General features: G+C 51.6%; 1 protein-coding gene across 2 annotated transcripts; it reads right to left on the bottom strand.

Moving 5' to 3' along the window:
- Positions 1–11,089: 11,089 nt before the first annotated feature.
- Positions 11,090–13,365, bottom strand: C18H11orf68 (chromosome 18 C11orf68 homolog). Of its 2 annotated transcripts, none has more exons than XM_025446212.3 (2): positions 13,214–13,365; positions 11,090–12,515 (listed from the first exon to the last, which is right to left on the bottom strand). In XM_025446212.3, the coding sequence occupies exons 1-2, from the start codon at positions 13,348–13,350 to the stop codon at positions 11,759–11,761; spliced, it is 894 nt and encodes a 297-aa protein (XP_025301997.3). In that variant the 5' UTR covers positions 13,351–13,365; the 3' UTR covers positions 11,090–11,758. The 2 variants fall into 2 exon arrangements, with proteins under 2 accessions (XP_025301997.3, XP_048952847.1); XM_049096890.1 differs by lacking the exon at positions 13,214–13,365 and adding an exon at positions 12,818–13,170.
- Positions 13,366–13,467: the final 102 nt, after the last annotated feature.

Here is a 13,467-nt window from a genome sequence, read left to right as displayed (position 1 = left end):
GCTGTGTACTCACAAGGCGGTTACCAGCTTGGTGCCTCTCCCTTGTCCTTGTTCTATTCAATGCCTGTCTTTCTCTAAAAAGAAAAGAAACCAACAGGAGTTTACCAGCATAAGAAAAAGAGATATGAGAGAGAGAGAGAGAGAGAGAGATTTGAGGCAGTGTGATCCATGGAAAAGAATGTGCATGCCAGAATCAGACAACTCTGGGTTCTGAAGTTTGAATTCTGGTTAGGCTGCTTGCCAGCTGTGAGATCTAGATGACACACACAATCTCTCAGAGCCTCTGTGTCCTGTTCTGTAAAATGGAAGCATAAAGGTAATTACGTCTCAGGGCTGTTAGAGAATAGAAATAAAATTATATCACATGAAAAAAAAATTATATCACATGTTTAGCCCAGTGGATAGTAAGAACTTGACAAATGGCAAAAATAAATAGACATGTTAGTAAAAACTTCAGAAGTGGGAGCCCTTGGGGTTCTGATCACATGCTAGGGCAATCATGCAGTGCACTCACACTGACTGATGTTCGAACTCTTTGGCTGAGACGGGTTGAGGTGACAAAGGTGGCCAGATGGTGGCACATGTGAGGACTGACAGGTCAGCCTTGACTGCATATACATGCCAGATCCAGAAACACCACGCTGTCCCACTCCCCCAGCATCCTGGGGCAGTGACTGAGCAGGGGCTCAGGTCTCAAATCTGTGTGTGTGATTACATGGTTCTGAAAGTCCCTTCCTGCTCTAACCGTTGGTGGAGCCACAAGGAGGTCCTTTCAGAGGCAGCACATTCCAAGCTCCTCAATCACTAACTCCTGCTTCGTGGCTGCAGAAACGTTCCTGGTCCCTGACCTCACCAGCTCCCACTCAGGGAGGTCAGGCAAAAATCCCAAGGGATTGCCAAGGGGCCACCATGATTATAGGAGTCTGGAGTCTGAGAAACCAGGGCACTGTCCCTTGGCACCCTGTGTGAGCTTGGTTCAGTCACTTCCCTCTCTGAGCCCCAAAGAATGCCCACTTCTATGGGGCTGCAAGGAGACGATTAGTGAGGCAAAAGGAGATGATGGATGAGTGTGCTTGGCACCCAGCAAGTTCTGTCAATGTCCCCAGGATGTTGGAGGTGATGTTTATGTGTTTCATTTTCCATTCATTTCTTATTTTTTATTTTTTGTTTATTTTTTTATTTTTTTTAAAGATTTTATTTATTTATTCATGATAGTCACACACACACACAGAGAGAGAGAGAGAGGCAGAGACACAGGCAGAGGGAGAAGCAGGCTCCATGCACCGGGAGCCCGACGTGGGATTCGATCCCGGGTCTCCAGGATCGCGCCCTGGGCCAAAGGCATGCGCCAAACTGCTGTGCCACCCAGGGATCCCCTTATTTTTTATTTTTAAAATATTTATTTATTTATGTATTTGAGAGAGAGAGAGAGAAATAGAGAGGAGGGGTAGGAGTGGGGCAGAGGGAGCTGGGGAGAAATCCTTAAGCCGACTTCCCACTGAGCGTGGAGCCAGACTTGGGGCTCCATCCTAGGATCCTGAGATCATGATGTAAACCAAGATCAAGAGTGGATACTTAACCCACTAAGCCACCCAGACATCGATTTGCTCTTTAAATTAAAGTCTATTTTATAAATGAGGGTGAAATTTACATAACATGCAATTAACCATTTTAAAATGTTGACTGCAATAGGATTTTATGCATTCACAATGTTGTGCAACCACCACTTCTCTCTAGGTTTTTTTTTTTCTCTCTAGTTTTCAAAACTTTTATTATCACAGAAAATCATCCCATCCCCATGAAGAAATCACTCCCAATCCCATCTCCTGGGAACCACAAATTCTCCTTCTATCTCTATGAATTTGCCTATTTCATATAAATGGGATCATACAATATGTGACCTTCTGCATCTGGTTTCCTTCACTTACTGGAATCTTTTCGAGGCTCATTTATGTCATAGCATGTATCAATACTCTGTTCTTTTTTATTGCTGAATAATATTCTATTGTATGGATATACCACTATTTATTTATTTATTCTTAAGCTGATGGATATTTGAATGTTTCTCCTTCTGGGGTGTTATGACTAATGCTACAAATTTTTATGTGGACATATGTTTCTATTTATCTTGGGTATGAGAATTGCTGGCTCATATGGTAATTCTGTTTAACCTTGTGAAGAACTGCCAGACTGTTTTACAAAGTGGTTGTACCATTTTACATTCATACTAGCAGTGTATAAGTGTTTTTTTTGTATAAGTGTTTTAATTTGCCCACATCCTTGCCAACATTTATTATTTCTATTGTTGAAATGAAGGACATCCTAGAGGGTCTGACATGGTATCTCATTATGTTAATTTGTATTTCCTTAATAGCCTATCATGTTCCTTAATGATGATTATCTTTTCATGTGCTTGTTTGCTATTTCTACATATTTTAGGGACAAATACCTATTCATGTTCTTCATCTATTTTTTAAAAAAAATGTTTTTTAAGGCTCCATATTCAACATGGGGCTTGAACTCATAATCCTGAGATCAAGAGTCCCATGCTCTAATGACTAAGCCAGCCAGGTACACCTAATTGTGTGTGTGTGTGTGTGTGTGTGTGTGGTTGTTGAATTAAATGAGTTCTTTATATATTCTGGCTATCAAACCCTTATCAAAAATATGATTTGCAAATATTTCCTCCCATCTTGTAGATTGTCTTTTCACATTTTCCAGAACGTCTTTTGATGTGCAAAAGTTTTTAGAATTTTTATGAAGTCCAATTTGTTTTTACTTTCTTAATTTTAATTTTAATTTATTTTTTTTAATTTTTATTTATTTATGATAGTCACAGAGAGAGAGAGAGAGGCAGAGACACAGGGAGAGGGAGAAGCAGGCTCCATGCACCGGAAGCCCGTCGTGGGATTCTATCCCAGATCTTCAGGATCACGCCCTGGGCCAAAGGCAGGTGCTAAACCGCTGCGCCACCCAGGGATCCCTGTTTTTACTTTTTTTAAAAAAAGATTTTATTCATTTATTCATGAGAGACACAGAGAAAAGCAGAGACATAGGCAGAGGGAAAAACAATCTCCCTGCTGAGAGCCTGATGCAGGACTCCAACCCAGGACCTTGGCCTCAGGACCTGAGCCAAAGGCAGATGCTCAACCACTGGGCCACCCACGTGCCCCTGTCTTTACTTTTATTGCTCATTCTTCCAGTGTCAGATCTAAGAATCCACTGTCCAATTTGAACATTTACCCCTATGTTTTCTTCTAATTATTTTATAATTTTGGTTCTTATACTTAGGTTCCTGGCTAAATTGAAGTTTATTTTTTTGAAGATTTTATTTATTTGATAGAAAGCATGAGCAGGGGAAGGAAGAGGGAGAAGCAGGCTGCCCTCTGAGCAGGGAGCCCAACTTGGGGCTCGATCCTAGGACCCCAGGATCATGATCTGAGCCGAAGGCAGACGCCTAACTTAGTGAGCCACTCAGGTGCCCCTAAATTGAAGTTTAATATACATCTAGTGAAGTGCACTCATAAAATATACTCAGCTCAGTGACTTGTTACAGGTATGGAAACCCATGGTGCTATTACCCTGATCAAGACAGAGGACGTTTCTAGCAGCTCACAAGTTCCTTGTGCCCCATTCTGGTCACTATTCCCCACCCATAGGTACCACTACTGTGACTTCTACCCTTGATGATGACTTTTGCCTGTTCTTGAACTTCATATAAAAGGATGTGTCCTTTGGTGGCTGATTGCACTCATTTTTCTGGGATAAGTGCCCTGGGATGGGATTATTGGGTCACAGGGTACATGCATGTTTGCTTTTGATGTTCTCCAAGGGAATTTCTGCTCCTTTGCAGTCAATCTCTCCTCCCCTCCAGGAAGTCACTTATCTCAGTCCTATTGCCATATGTCAGTTCTATCTCTTTTGGACTTTTACGTCGGTGGAATCCTACCATGCATGCTCTGTTGTGTCTGCCTTCTTTCTCTCACCTTTTGTCTGAGACTCATCCAGGTGTGTGGAGCAGTAGTTCACTCCTTTCGCTTGCTGAATCCAATCCCATTGCATGATGGACCAGTTCTATATCCATTCTCCTGAATTAATGGAATATAAAGTCGAATGGAGCTGGCTGTGGAGGGGGGCAGTAGGGATGATTAAAGACTTGGTCTTGGCCCCAAGGTATGTACAGTGCAGAGAGGTGATCAGACACTGAAGAAAACAGCCCTGGCAGTAGGTGGACAATGCTGGAGGCAGGAGCTGGAGAGCACCAGGGACACTATAGGAGGTCCCTAAGAAGGAAGGGTGCTTTCCCACTAGGGAGGGCAGGCTTCCTGGCAGAGGAATCCTTGAGATTGTGGGAGCTATTCCTAGGGTTGAAGTCAGTGGGCACAAAGGCCTGGGGGTGGAGAGACAGGAGGCCTGGGGACTCTGAAGTCCAGAACATGTGCTGGAATGTTTGTTGGGACTGTGAACTGGAAGGGTGGGCAGAGTAAAGCCTAAGCCAGGGTCTTGGATGCCTCGCCAAGGAACTTGACTTGGGCTGGGTAACAAGGGGACTCCTGAGTGGTGTTTGAACAGGGAAGTGACCTGTGCCCTGTTTGCTGAGGCTGAACTCTAGAGAAGAGGGGGCTGAGTCTCTCATGGGAAGGTCTTCTGGGCCTGGCCATCCAGGCTTTCAAGGTCAGAGGGAGTCATATGGTAGGCCCCGGGAGAGGAAGAAGATGAGGTAAGAGGGAGGCTGGGCTGCTGTTTCCAGAGTCTGGGTATCACTCTACTCAGTCCCCAGATGCCAATTGAGCATACACTTGTGCCTGTCCCTCTGCAGTCCTTTGAGGCTCATGCCACCCTGCTGTGATGGCAGTCCTGTCCCCATGAGGCAGATGAGGACCCCAAGAAAGAAAGAGGCTGGACTGAGCAGGAGTTAGGGACAGGGCTACCATGTCCCCATTCTTGTCCTGGGGTTCCCTCCCCCACCAGCCACCTCTCCAGCCCAGGGCATCCTGGAGAGCATCAAAGACATGGTCCCAGGGGCACCTGGGGGGCTCACTGCGTTAAGCGTCTGCCTTTGGCTCAGGTCACGATCCTGGGGTCCTAGGATTGAGGCCCCACATTGGGATCCCTGCTTAGTGAGGAGCCTGCTTTTCCCCCTCTCTCTGCTCCTCCACCTACTGTGCTCTTTCTCTCTCATAAATAAATAAAATCTTTTTAAAAAATATTTTATTTATTTATTCATGAGAGACACACAGAGAGAGAGAGAGAGGCAGAGACAGGCAGAGGAAGAAGCAGACTCCATGCAGAGAGCCCAATGTGGGACTCGATCCTGGGACTCCAGGATCATGCCATGGGCCGAAGGCAGGCACTTAACCGCTGAGCCACCCAGGGATCCCCAAATAAATAAAGTCTTAAAAAAAAAAAAAAAAAAGGACACAGTCCCAGTCGACTGCATCTCTGATCTGTTCTGCAACCTCAGGCCAATTTCTTTTCCTCTGGAAGCCTGTTTTTTTCCTTCCTTCCTTCCTTCCTTCCTTCCTTCCTTCCTTCCTTCCTTCCTTCCTTCCTTCCTTCCTCCCTCCCTCCCTCCCTCCCTCCCTTCCTTTCTTCCTTCCTTCCTAAGATTTTATTTATTCATGAGAGACACACAGAAAGAGGCAGAGACATAGAAGGAGAAGCAGGCTTCTCACAGGGAGCCCGATGTGGGACTCGATCCCTGGACCCAGGATCATGCCCTGAGCCAAACGCAGATGCTCAAGGGCTGAGCCACCCAGGCGTCCCCTGCATTCTCTTCTTGCAGATGACTACTTTACATGCTGTGAGCCCTAAAACCAGAAGTTTCCATGGAGATCTGCCCTGTGGGAGGGGTAAGGTAGACCATCAGGTCCCTCACCCCTGCTACAACCAAGATGGCTTGGGGAAGCAGGGGAGGATGACCACAAGAATTCTGGAGTCTGGTGGCCTGGATTCAAGTCCCAGGTCTGGCCTTTTTTTTTTTTTTTTTTTAAGATTTACTTACTTATTCACGAGAGACACACAGAGAGAGGCAGAGACAGGCAGGGGGAGAAGTAGGCTCCCTTCAGGGAGCCTGATGTGGGACTTGATCCTGGCTCCTGGGATCACACCCTGAGCCGAAGGCGGATGCTCAACCGCTGAGCCACCCAGACATCCCTCTGGCCATTCCTTTAACTTCTCTATGCCTCTATCTCCTCATTGTGAAAATGATATAATGATTTCAACTTGCTTTTCAGGGTTGTTGGGGAGAGTAAATGAGATAAGGTGTGGATGGCACTTAGCACAGGACTGGTTTCTTGTAGAAGAGCTCAGTAAGTGTGAGCATTTTCTTGCTGTAGTGTTTTGTGCCATGTGGACCATTCCCTCTGCAGGGCATCAAAGGTTCTTCTGTCAGTGCCCAGTATGGCTCTGCCCACGCAACATAGCCCTTTAGGTTTCTCGGTGCAACTCCTGCTCCCTGCAGACCCAAGCCCAGAGCAGTTAGGGCCTGTTACTCAGTTCTTGGGCTCTCCTCACCCTCCTGGACCTGAGGCTTACCCCCACCCCTGGGCTCCAGGGTGCTCCTGCTCTAGGCCAGGAGGGGGATGAAACGCTCATCCTAGGATAAAAGGCTGGCAGGCCTAGGCTGGGCCAATAAACCACTCCACCCTCACTGGGAGGATCTCTGGGCACCCATGTAAACTGAGTCATGGGGGGTAAGGGAATGAGTCATGCAGCCTATGAGTGGGAGCCAGATGGGGCAGAACTTGCCTGTGGAGGGCCTCTGGCCATGCCCCATAAAGCTACAACTCTCAGGGCCCCTCCAACACCCGGCAGGACCCCAGCCTGCCTGGCCAAGGGGCAGGGGTCTGGAGGCTGGAGTCTCAGTGTGCCCGCCAGTGTGTTCCTGTGTGAGTGTATGTGTGGCATCGGGGAGCGAGACTGGCAGACCGGAAAGGGAGGCTCTGACTCCAGAGGAAAGGATGGGGGTTTGGAAAGGAGTCAAAGTCCTAGGGAGGAAGATTTTGGCGGGAATGCTTCTCTGCCCTCTCCTAACCTCTGAGGAGGTCTTTTTTTTCTTTTTTCCCCTGCTGGACAAGTTTTCTCTTTTTAGCCTGGGAGGAGCCAGGGCCCAGCAGGTGACATTTCTGTCCTCTAGAGTTCCCAGGAGCCAAAGCTGCTCAGTGACCAGGGACACGGCTCCCTGTGTGAGCACTTTGGGAGGCTGTGGAAGCTGCCAGAGCGTTTCTACCCTTGACTGTGGCCAAGTTACTTTATCTCTTCTGACTCGCTGTTTTTTCCTCAGTAACATGAGGGCTGTGAGGACCAAAATGAGTTACTGCTCGCAAACTGCATGAGGGAGTGCCAGGTACCGACTAGGTCTGTGTGCCCATTTGTTCTTACTGTCTGACCCTCAGTGTTGTCAACTAAAAAAATGGGTGATGGGAGAGGGCCCGAGGCACCCGTTGTCTGGCCACTGCTTTGGTTCCAGTCTTGAGGTCACTGCTCCGGAAACTGCCTGCATGCCTTGCCCCACAGCCTGACTCTGTCCCTCTGTCCGGCCTGGGGGTTTTCACACCCTTCTGGGAAGCCAATAATCAAGGAAAAATGGGTTCGCTGGGTTTCTGGGCTATGTGCCTTCAAGGCACCCCGTCGGTGTCTGGGGGCTGCCCGCCAGAGAAGTGGGGAGTTTCCCTGCCTGGATGAATCAGCCTGTGAGCCAAGCCTCAGCCCTGCCAGGGCCCCTCCCAGCGGGCGGGAGCGGGGTGCAGTTGTCCTGCTGGGAAAATCCCCCAAACCTTGTCAAAGCCCCAGCTGAAACTTTCTCCCAACTCAGCTGTTTCTTGGCTTCCCTGTTTCCGCCCCTGGCACCAGGTGAAATCAGGGGTCAGGTAGATATTCCCCCCATTCCCCAGCCAGTTTCTCCAGGGCCCCTCCCTGGGGTTTGGAGCACAAAGGACATGTGAGTGGGAGAAGGTAGAGAGAGTGTGTGGGGTCTCCTTGCCCTGGCCTCACTCAGCCTTCCTGTGGTTTTATAAGAGGGCTAAGCATAGGGGCATGTTCAAATGTACTCAGCCTCGCCCGCCGGGGGCTGGGCTGTTTCCTTACTTCAAAAGGGGCAGAATTCAGAATTTGAGGCAGGCAGGCCTGAGAGGGTGGGTCTTGGGGAGCCCCTGGCCTGGTAGGGAAGCTGTTGGTCTGTCCTTATCATAGGCCTGGTAGATCCTTCCGGCCCAGGTACCCTCTGGGCCTCAGTTTCTCCACCAGTAAAACAAGAAGCTTAGTCTTGGCCCAGTCTGTTCTCCCCAGGCATCCTGAGGACCCAACTTGTGAGCTTTACAAATCGGATCCTAAGTCCTTGTTGGGGCTTACTTATCTTTGCAGCCTCACCCCAACAGCGCTTTTCTATAGTGGGAGCTCAGCAATGCCATTAGGTGCTCTGGAGTTGGATGACCTGGTTTCAAATCTTGGCTCTGCCACTTAGGGCTTTGTAACCTGGAACCAATTATTGCACCTCTTTGGGCTTCAGTTTCCTCTTCTGCAAAGCAGTGATAATAACAAGGCGAGGGGAGACATCGATGAGACGATGGAGGGAAACACTTTGTATGGTGCCTGGCTCTTTTTATGAATGGAATGAGGAAACAGGCCCGGAGACAGAGAATGACTTTTGTTCAATCACTCATTTATTCAATAATGCTTATGTGGCACTTGGGCTAGGCCGGGTCCAATGCTGGACTCTGAAGACACCTTGCGGTTTAAAAGTACAGCCACCATCCTTGACACACAGATGAGAGCCACAGGGCAGTGGGTGTTATGAGAGCCTGGAATGCGATGAATGGGGAAGGAGAAATCTCTGGGAGGATGAGGGGGTAGGTCTGAGGTGTGTTCAGCCAGGAAAGCATGTGACGGTCAGGTACACCAAGTGGAGGTGACAGCATGAGCAGGGCACAAAAGTGAGAAAGGCCAGTATGCATGCAAGAAAATAACATGCAAGGACGCCTGGGTGGCTCAGCAGTTGAATGTCTGCCTTGGGCTCAGGGCATGATCCCGGCGTCCTGGGATCTAGTCCCATGTTGGGCTCCTGCTTCTCTCAGGGAGCCTGCTTCAGAGAGCCTGCTTCTCTCTCTGGTTTTCTCCTTGTGTCTCTCATGAATGAATGAATAAAATCTTAAAAAAAAAAAAAAAAAAAAGGAAAGAGAAAGAAAGAAAGAAAAGAAAAGAAAAGAAAAGAAAGGAAAAGAAAGAACAGTCAGCTAATACTTCTGCGACAAAGAGGGTGAAGCAGAGAGTGAAGGAGAGGAGTCCAGAGGAACAGGCAGGGGCTGGATTCAGATTGGAATTTGGGTTCGGATTTTAGTTTAATGAACTTATGGAGAGGTTGCTCTGACCAAGCCCCGTGCTGGGCTCTCAGGACAGGGCTTTAAGTGTCGTTCTTGCTTTCACTGAGCCCCATAGTCTGGGCACGTGGCTTAGGGACCAGTGGGAGATATACATCAATCAAGTGATTACATAAGTAACCTCCTGATCCTTGCTGAACGACAGGTGTTCAAGCAGAAGGAACAGCCTGAGGCCCAGAGCTGCATGCCAAGGGGTGAAGGAAGTGCCAGTTGGTTCCAGTGGGGTGAGCATAGGCGGGAAGTGAGGCTTGGCAGGGGTCTAGGGTCATGGCCACTTCAGGAGAGTGGACTCTATGTTGTTTCCATGGGGAACCATGGAAGGGCTTTGAATAGGAGAGGGGGACGGGTGGCTGTGCAGGAGAGCTGGCTGTCAGGGGATGGGGGGGTTGCAGGGAGGGAATGGGGCAGGGGTGGCAAGCTGCAGTGGTGTGGGAGGGAGAGAGTGAGGATTGGGCTAAGGCAGGGCTGTGAGGATGGAGGAAAGAGGAAGAGTGTATGAAATGCTTAGTTAGGAAAGGAGAATCAGGTGCTATTGGTACCACCTGGGCATCTTCATGGGCAACCTCAGGATCCGGCAGGATCCCCCGCCCCGAGCCCTGCATCAATTTGGTCAAGTGCAAGGCATCACTTGTCTGAGGGAGGCCGGGCAATGGGCTCCAAGCCAGAGACCACCCAGCTCTGGGGCTTCCCAGGGCTGGGCTGAGGGAACTCAGCCCTGGAGAAACAGGGTGAAGAGGAAGCTGGGGAGGGGGCTGACCAGCATCTCATGACTCACCCACTTCCATCCAGTCAGCCCAGTGGCATCTCCGCTCCCCTGCTCCAAATTCCAATTTGGTGAGGCTGCTGGAGGTTGAGTCAGCTCCGGCACGGCACGAGAGCAGCGTCCCAAGGGGCTCCTTGCCAGAAACCCTGGCCTCCAACCAAGGCCAGGGCCAGGGCCAGACATGGGGTTGAGGGATGTGGAGCCAGGCTCCCAGGCTCCAGCAGCTTCAGGTGGACGGTGCTGTCCAAGTTCAGTGAGTGAACGTGCCCTATCGGTTGTGAAGAACTCATTGTGGGTGAGGCCTGGATATCAGCCTGGGCAGGAGGCAGGGCCTGGGGTGTAAGTCCTACTCTGCCCAACTCACCGCATAACCCCAAGAGATATCCTTTTCCCTGTTGGCCTCAATTTCCTTGACCACACAATGGGACCAATATCTTCTTCTGAATAGGTCATGAGACTTAAATAATACATATGGAAGTGCCTTGCAAACTGTCCAGTGGCCCGTGACAGTCAGGGTGGGAGAAGTGAGTTCTTAGATGTGAGTTCCTTATGGCTGTACACATCATTCACCACATAAAGATGTCCAACCTAGGCTGTTGAAACCTAGCCCATCCTCTACTCACCAGACCATATGCCCTAACCTAGAAATGCCAGGACCAAGCAAATACACCCTATGCGCGGTAGCCTCAGACTTTGCTGGTTCAAGCTCCTAGATTTATGAGAAATCACTGAGAAACCGATTCTGATTCTTGGGATGGAGGAGAAGCAGGACTGGCTTTGCAGAGGCTCTCAGAGAGGCTCCCAGCCTTGGCAGTGAGGTGAATCTTATTATAGGAGGCAGTTAGGCGTACCCATGTAGGGCAGAGAAGCAGGCTTTCCTGGCCCAGCTTCTTTCCAGAGACCAAAGCAGGTAACCACCAACACAGTATTTTAAAAAACACTCAAGACACAGACCCAAACTGGGTTTTATTGAAATGCCAGGAGCAGGCACATGTCAAGGTAGTGAAGGAAGGAAGGTGGTGCAGGGAAGGAAGGAAGGTGGTGCAGGCTGTATGAGGTGGCAGGGAGGGGCAGGACCCATGTCCATGGCCCTGGCATCCCCTCTCTCTGCCAAGGGCTGAGTGGGTACAATCACCCTTCCCCCACCCTACCCCCAAAATAGCATGCTTAGGCCTGCAGGGCCTTTGCCCCCTGGACTAGGAAGGCTCCAAGAGGGACTGGAAGCACTAGTTTTCTCTCTTGTGAGGGAGGAGAAGGAAAGGATGCAGGAGAGGGAGGTACACCTGGGGAGGAGGGTGGCTAAGGAAGGCTCTCCTCCTGGGAATCTGTACCCAGCCCATGGTCCTGGATGACAGAAGGGAGCAGCAGTGAAAAGAGAGGCTGAGGGTCCGGCCCTCAGGGAGCCAGAGCCTCCAGCTGGTGGGAACTTGAGTCAGCCCTGAACAGAGGGCAAAGGTTCAAAGGGACCAAAGATGCAGGCAGTTCCCGATTGACCTGGTCCTCAGAGCTAGGGGGCTCAAACTCCTTGGGACAAAGAGGAGGAAGACAGGAGGATCCAACCGTAGCAGGGAGCTGAGTGGGAGGGGGGCAGAACGTGGTCTCCCCCAACTTGGCCACACTAGGTCAGTTCCACATTGTTGGCGCGATCCAGCACACGGGAGCCACGGGTACTGCCCCCCAGCTGAAAACGACTCTCATAGAGAGTGGGGCAGAGGTGCCAGCGGTTGGCCCGGTAGATGCCCAAGTAGGTGTAGACGTCAGGTTTGTAGGTGAGCAGGCACTTAATGCCTGCCGCACGGATGGCTGCATCTGCCTCCAGTACACCTAAACGGTCCGTGAAGTCATCGGTGTAAACACAGATGACCTGGCGCCCACCCTCCCTGGCCCGTGGGCTCACCTTGGCCACCTGAAGCTGGCCCTCGACCACAGCCCGAGCAATGCCAGCCCAGGCGTGGTCCAGCTTAAAGCCAGGTGCCAGGTGTATCAGCCACTTGCCAGACAGCACATGATGGGTGATAGCCAGTTGGCGCAGGGTACTCGGTGTGATGGGCCGCCCGCTGGTCTGCAGAGCCTCCCAGGCTGCCTGCAGGCCCTGCACATCGCCCGAGTTGGGGACATAGCCTTGCCCATATGCTGCAATCCAGCCCACGGGCTCAGAGTTGGGTGAGCCAGGGTCCCCATAGCGAGTAACTTGGGATGGTGGGTACTTGGCCAACCAGGCATCCAGCTCGGTGGCAGGTGTGGTGCGAGCATCAAACACCAGCCAGGGGTCCATGTCAGCTGCCATGGCCTCTGCGGCCAGGTGCTCAGCAGTGAAGCCATCCTCGCGGCCGCCTGGAGAGTCTTCCTCCTCCATCTCTTCACCTGGCTCCATCCTGCCATGAAGGAACAGAGTTAGAGCAGGTCCAGGACAGACGTACAACGTGCTGGGCCCTAGCTGGTGCAGCCAATGGGCTTAAACTCCGTGGCCTTAGGCAAGACTTAAGGTCTGGTGCCTCAGCTGCCTCATCTTTACAGTGGACAAAAGCTGTTCCTGTCCCGTAGAGCTATGGAGCATTAAACGCCTAAGGTGGAATAAGCGCTGCATAAAGGTTATTACTAATGCTATTACCACTCTCCCCAATTTACAGACCAGAAAATCGAAGCTCAGGGAGAAGTGACCCACCCAAGGTCACACCTGCAATGAGTGACAGGGGCCGAAATGTGAATTCAGGTGTGGGAGCAACCAGCCCAGCTACACCTCCCGGCCCTGCCCGGAACTGGCAGGCATCCCGATCGCAGGATTCAGCGGAGGGAGGCAGAGAAGCGCACTTTCGCGTAGCATCGAGGCAGGCCCAGCAGGACCAGACCCCCGGGCTGGCGCTGTCGGGCCTACTTGAGCACGAGCACATTGATGCCCGGAAAGAGCCGTGACCAGTCCAAGGCCAACGGGGCGACAGCCGGACTGGAACCCAGGCTTGGTAGAGCCTACGAGAGCGCCAGCCTCGGGCCCGCCGCGCCCGCCGCCATTAGCGCCCACAGCCCGAGCCGCGCCCCCGCCCAGCCCTGCCCCCTCCCGCAGCCCCGCCGTCACCTCCGGCCTTCGCCGCGCTCGGCGCCGGCCCAGCCCCGCGCCCGGCTACGCTCCTGCCGGGGCTCCGCGCCGCCGCCGCCGCCGCCGCCGCCGCCCCCGCCGCGCCCCGCCCCCGCCACGGCTGCCGCCGCCGCCATCTTAGCGCCCGCCGCCTCAACAACAACTTTATAGACAAGCGCAGCACGGGGCGGGGCCGCCGGGCCTGTCGCCCGCGCCGCGGGGCGGGGCCTGCGAGGGGAGGGACTGACCCCGGG

This window comes from Canis lupus, chromosome 18, assembly GCF_003254725.2.
Source record: "Canis lupus dingo isolate Sandy chromosome 18, ASM325472v2, whole genome shotgun sequence".
NCBI lineage: Eukaryota > Metazoa > Chordata > Mammalia > Carnivora > Canidae > Canis > Canis lupus.
Note: the sequence above shows the minus strand (reverse complement) of the source record. Positions and strands in the feature narration are given on the sequence as shown.

Excerpts from the sequence above, each read along its gene's own strand:
- C18H11orf68 (XM_025446212.3), bottom strand. The coding sequence starts at position 13,350 with ATGGCGGCGGCGGCAGCCGTGGCGGGGGCGGGGCGCGGCGGGGGCGGC. Across the intron at positions 12,516-13,213 it reads GAGCGCGGCGAAGGCCGGAG|GATGGAGCCAGGTGAAGAGA; the intron begins GTGACGGCGGGG and ends CCTTCATGGCAG.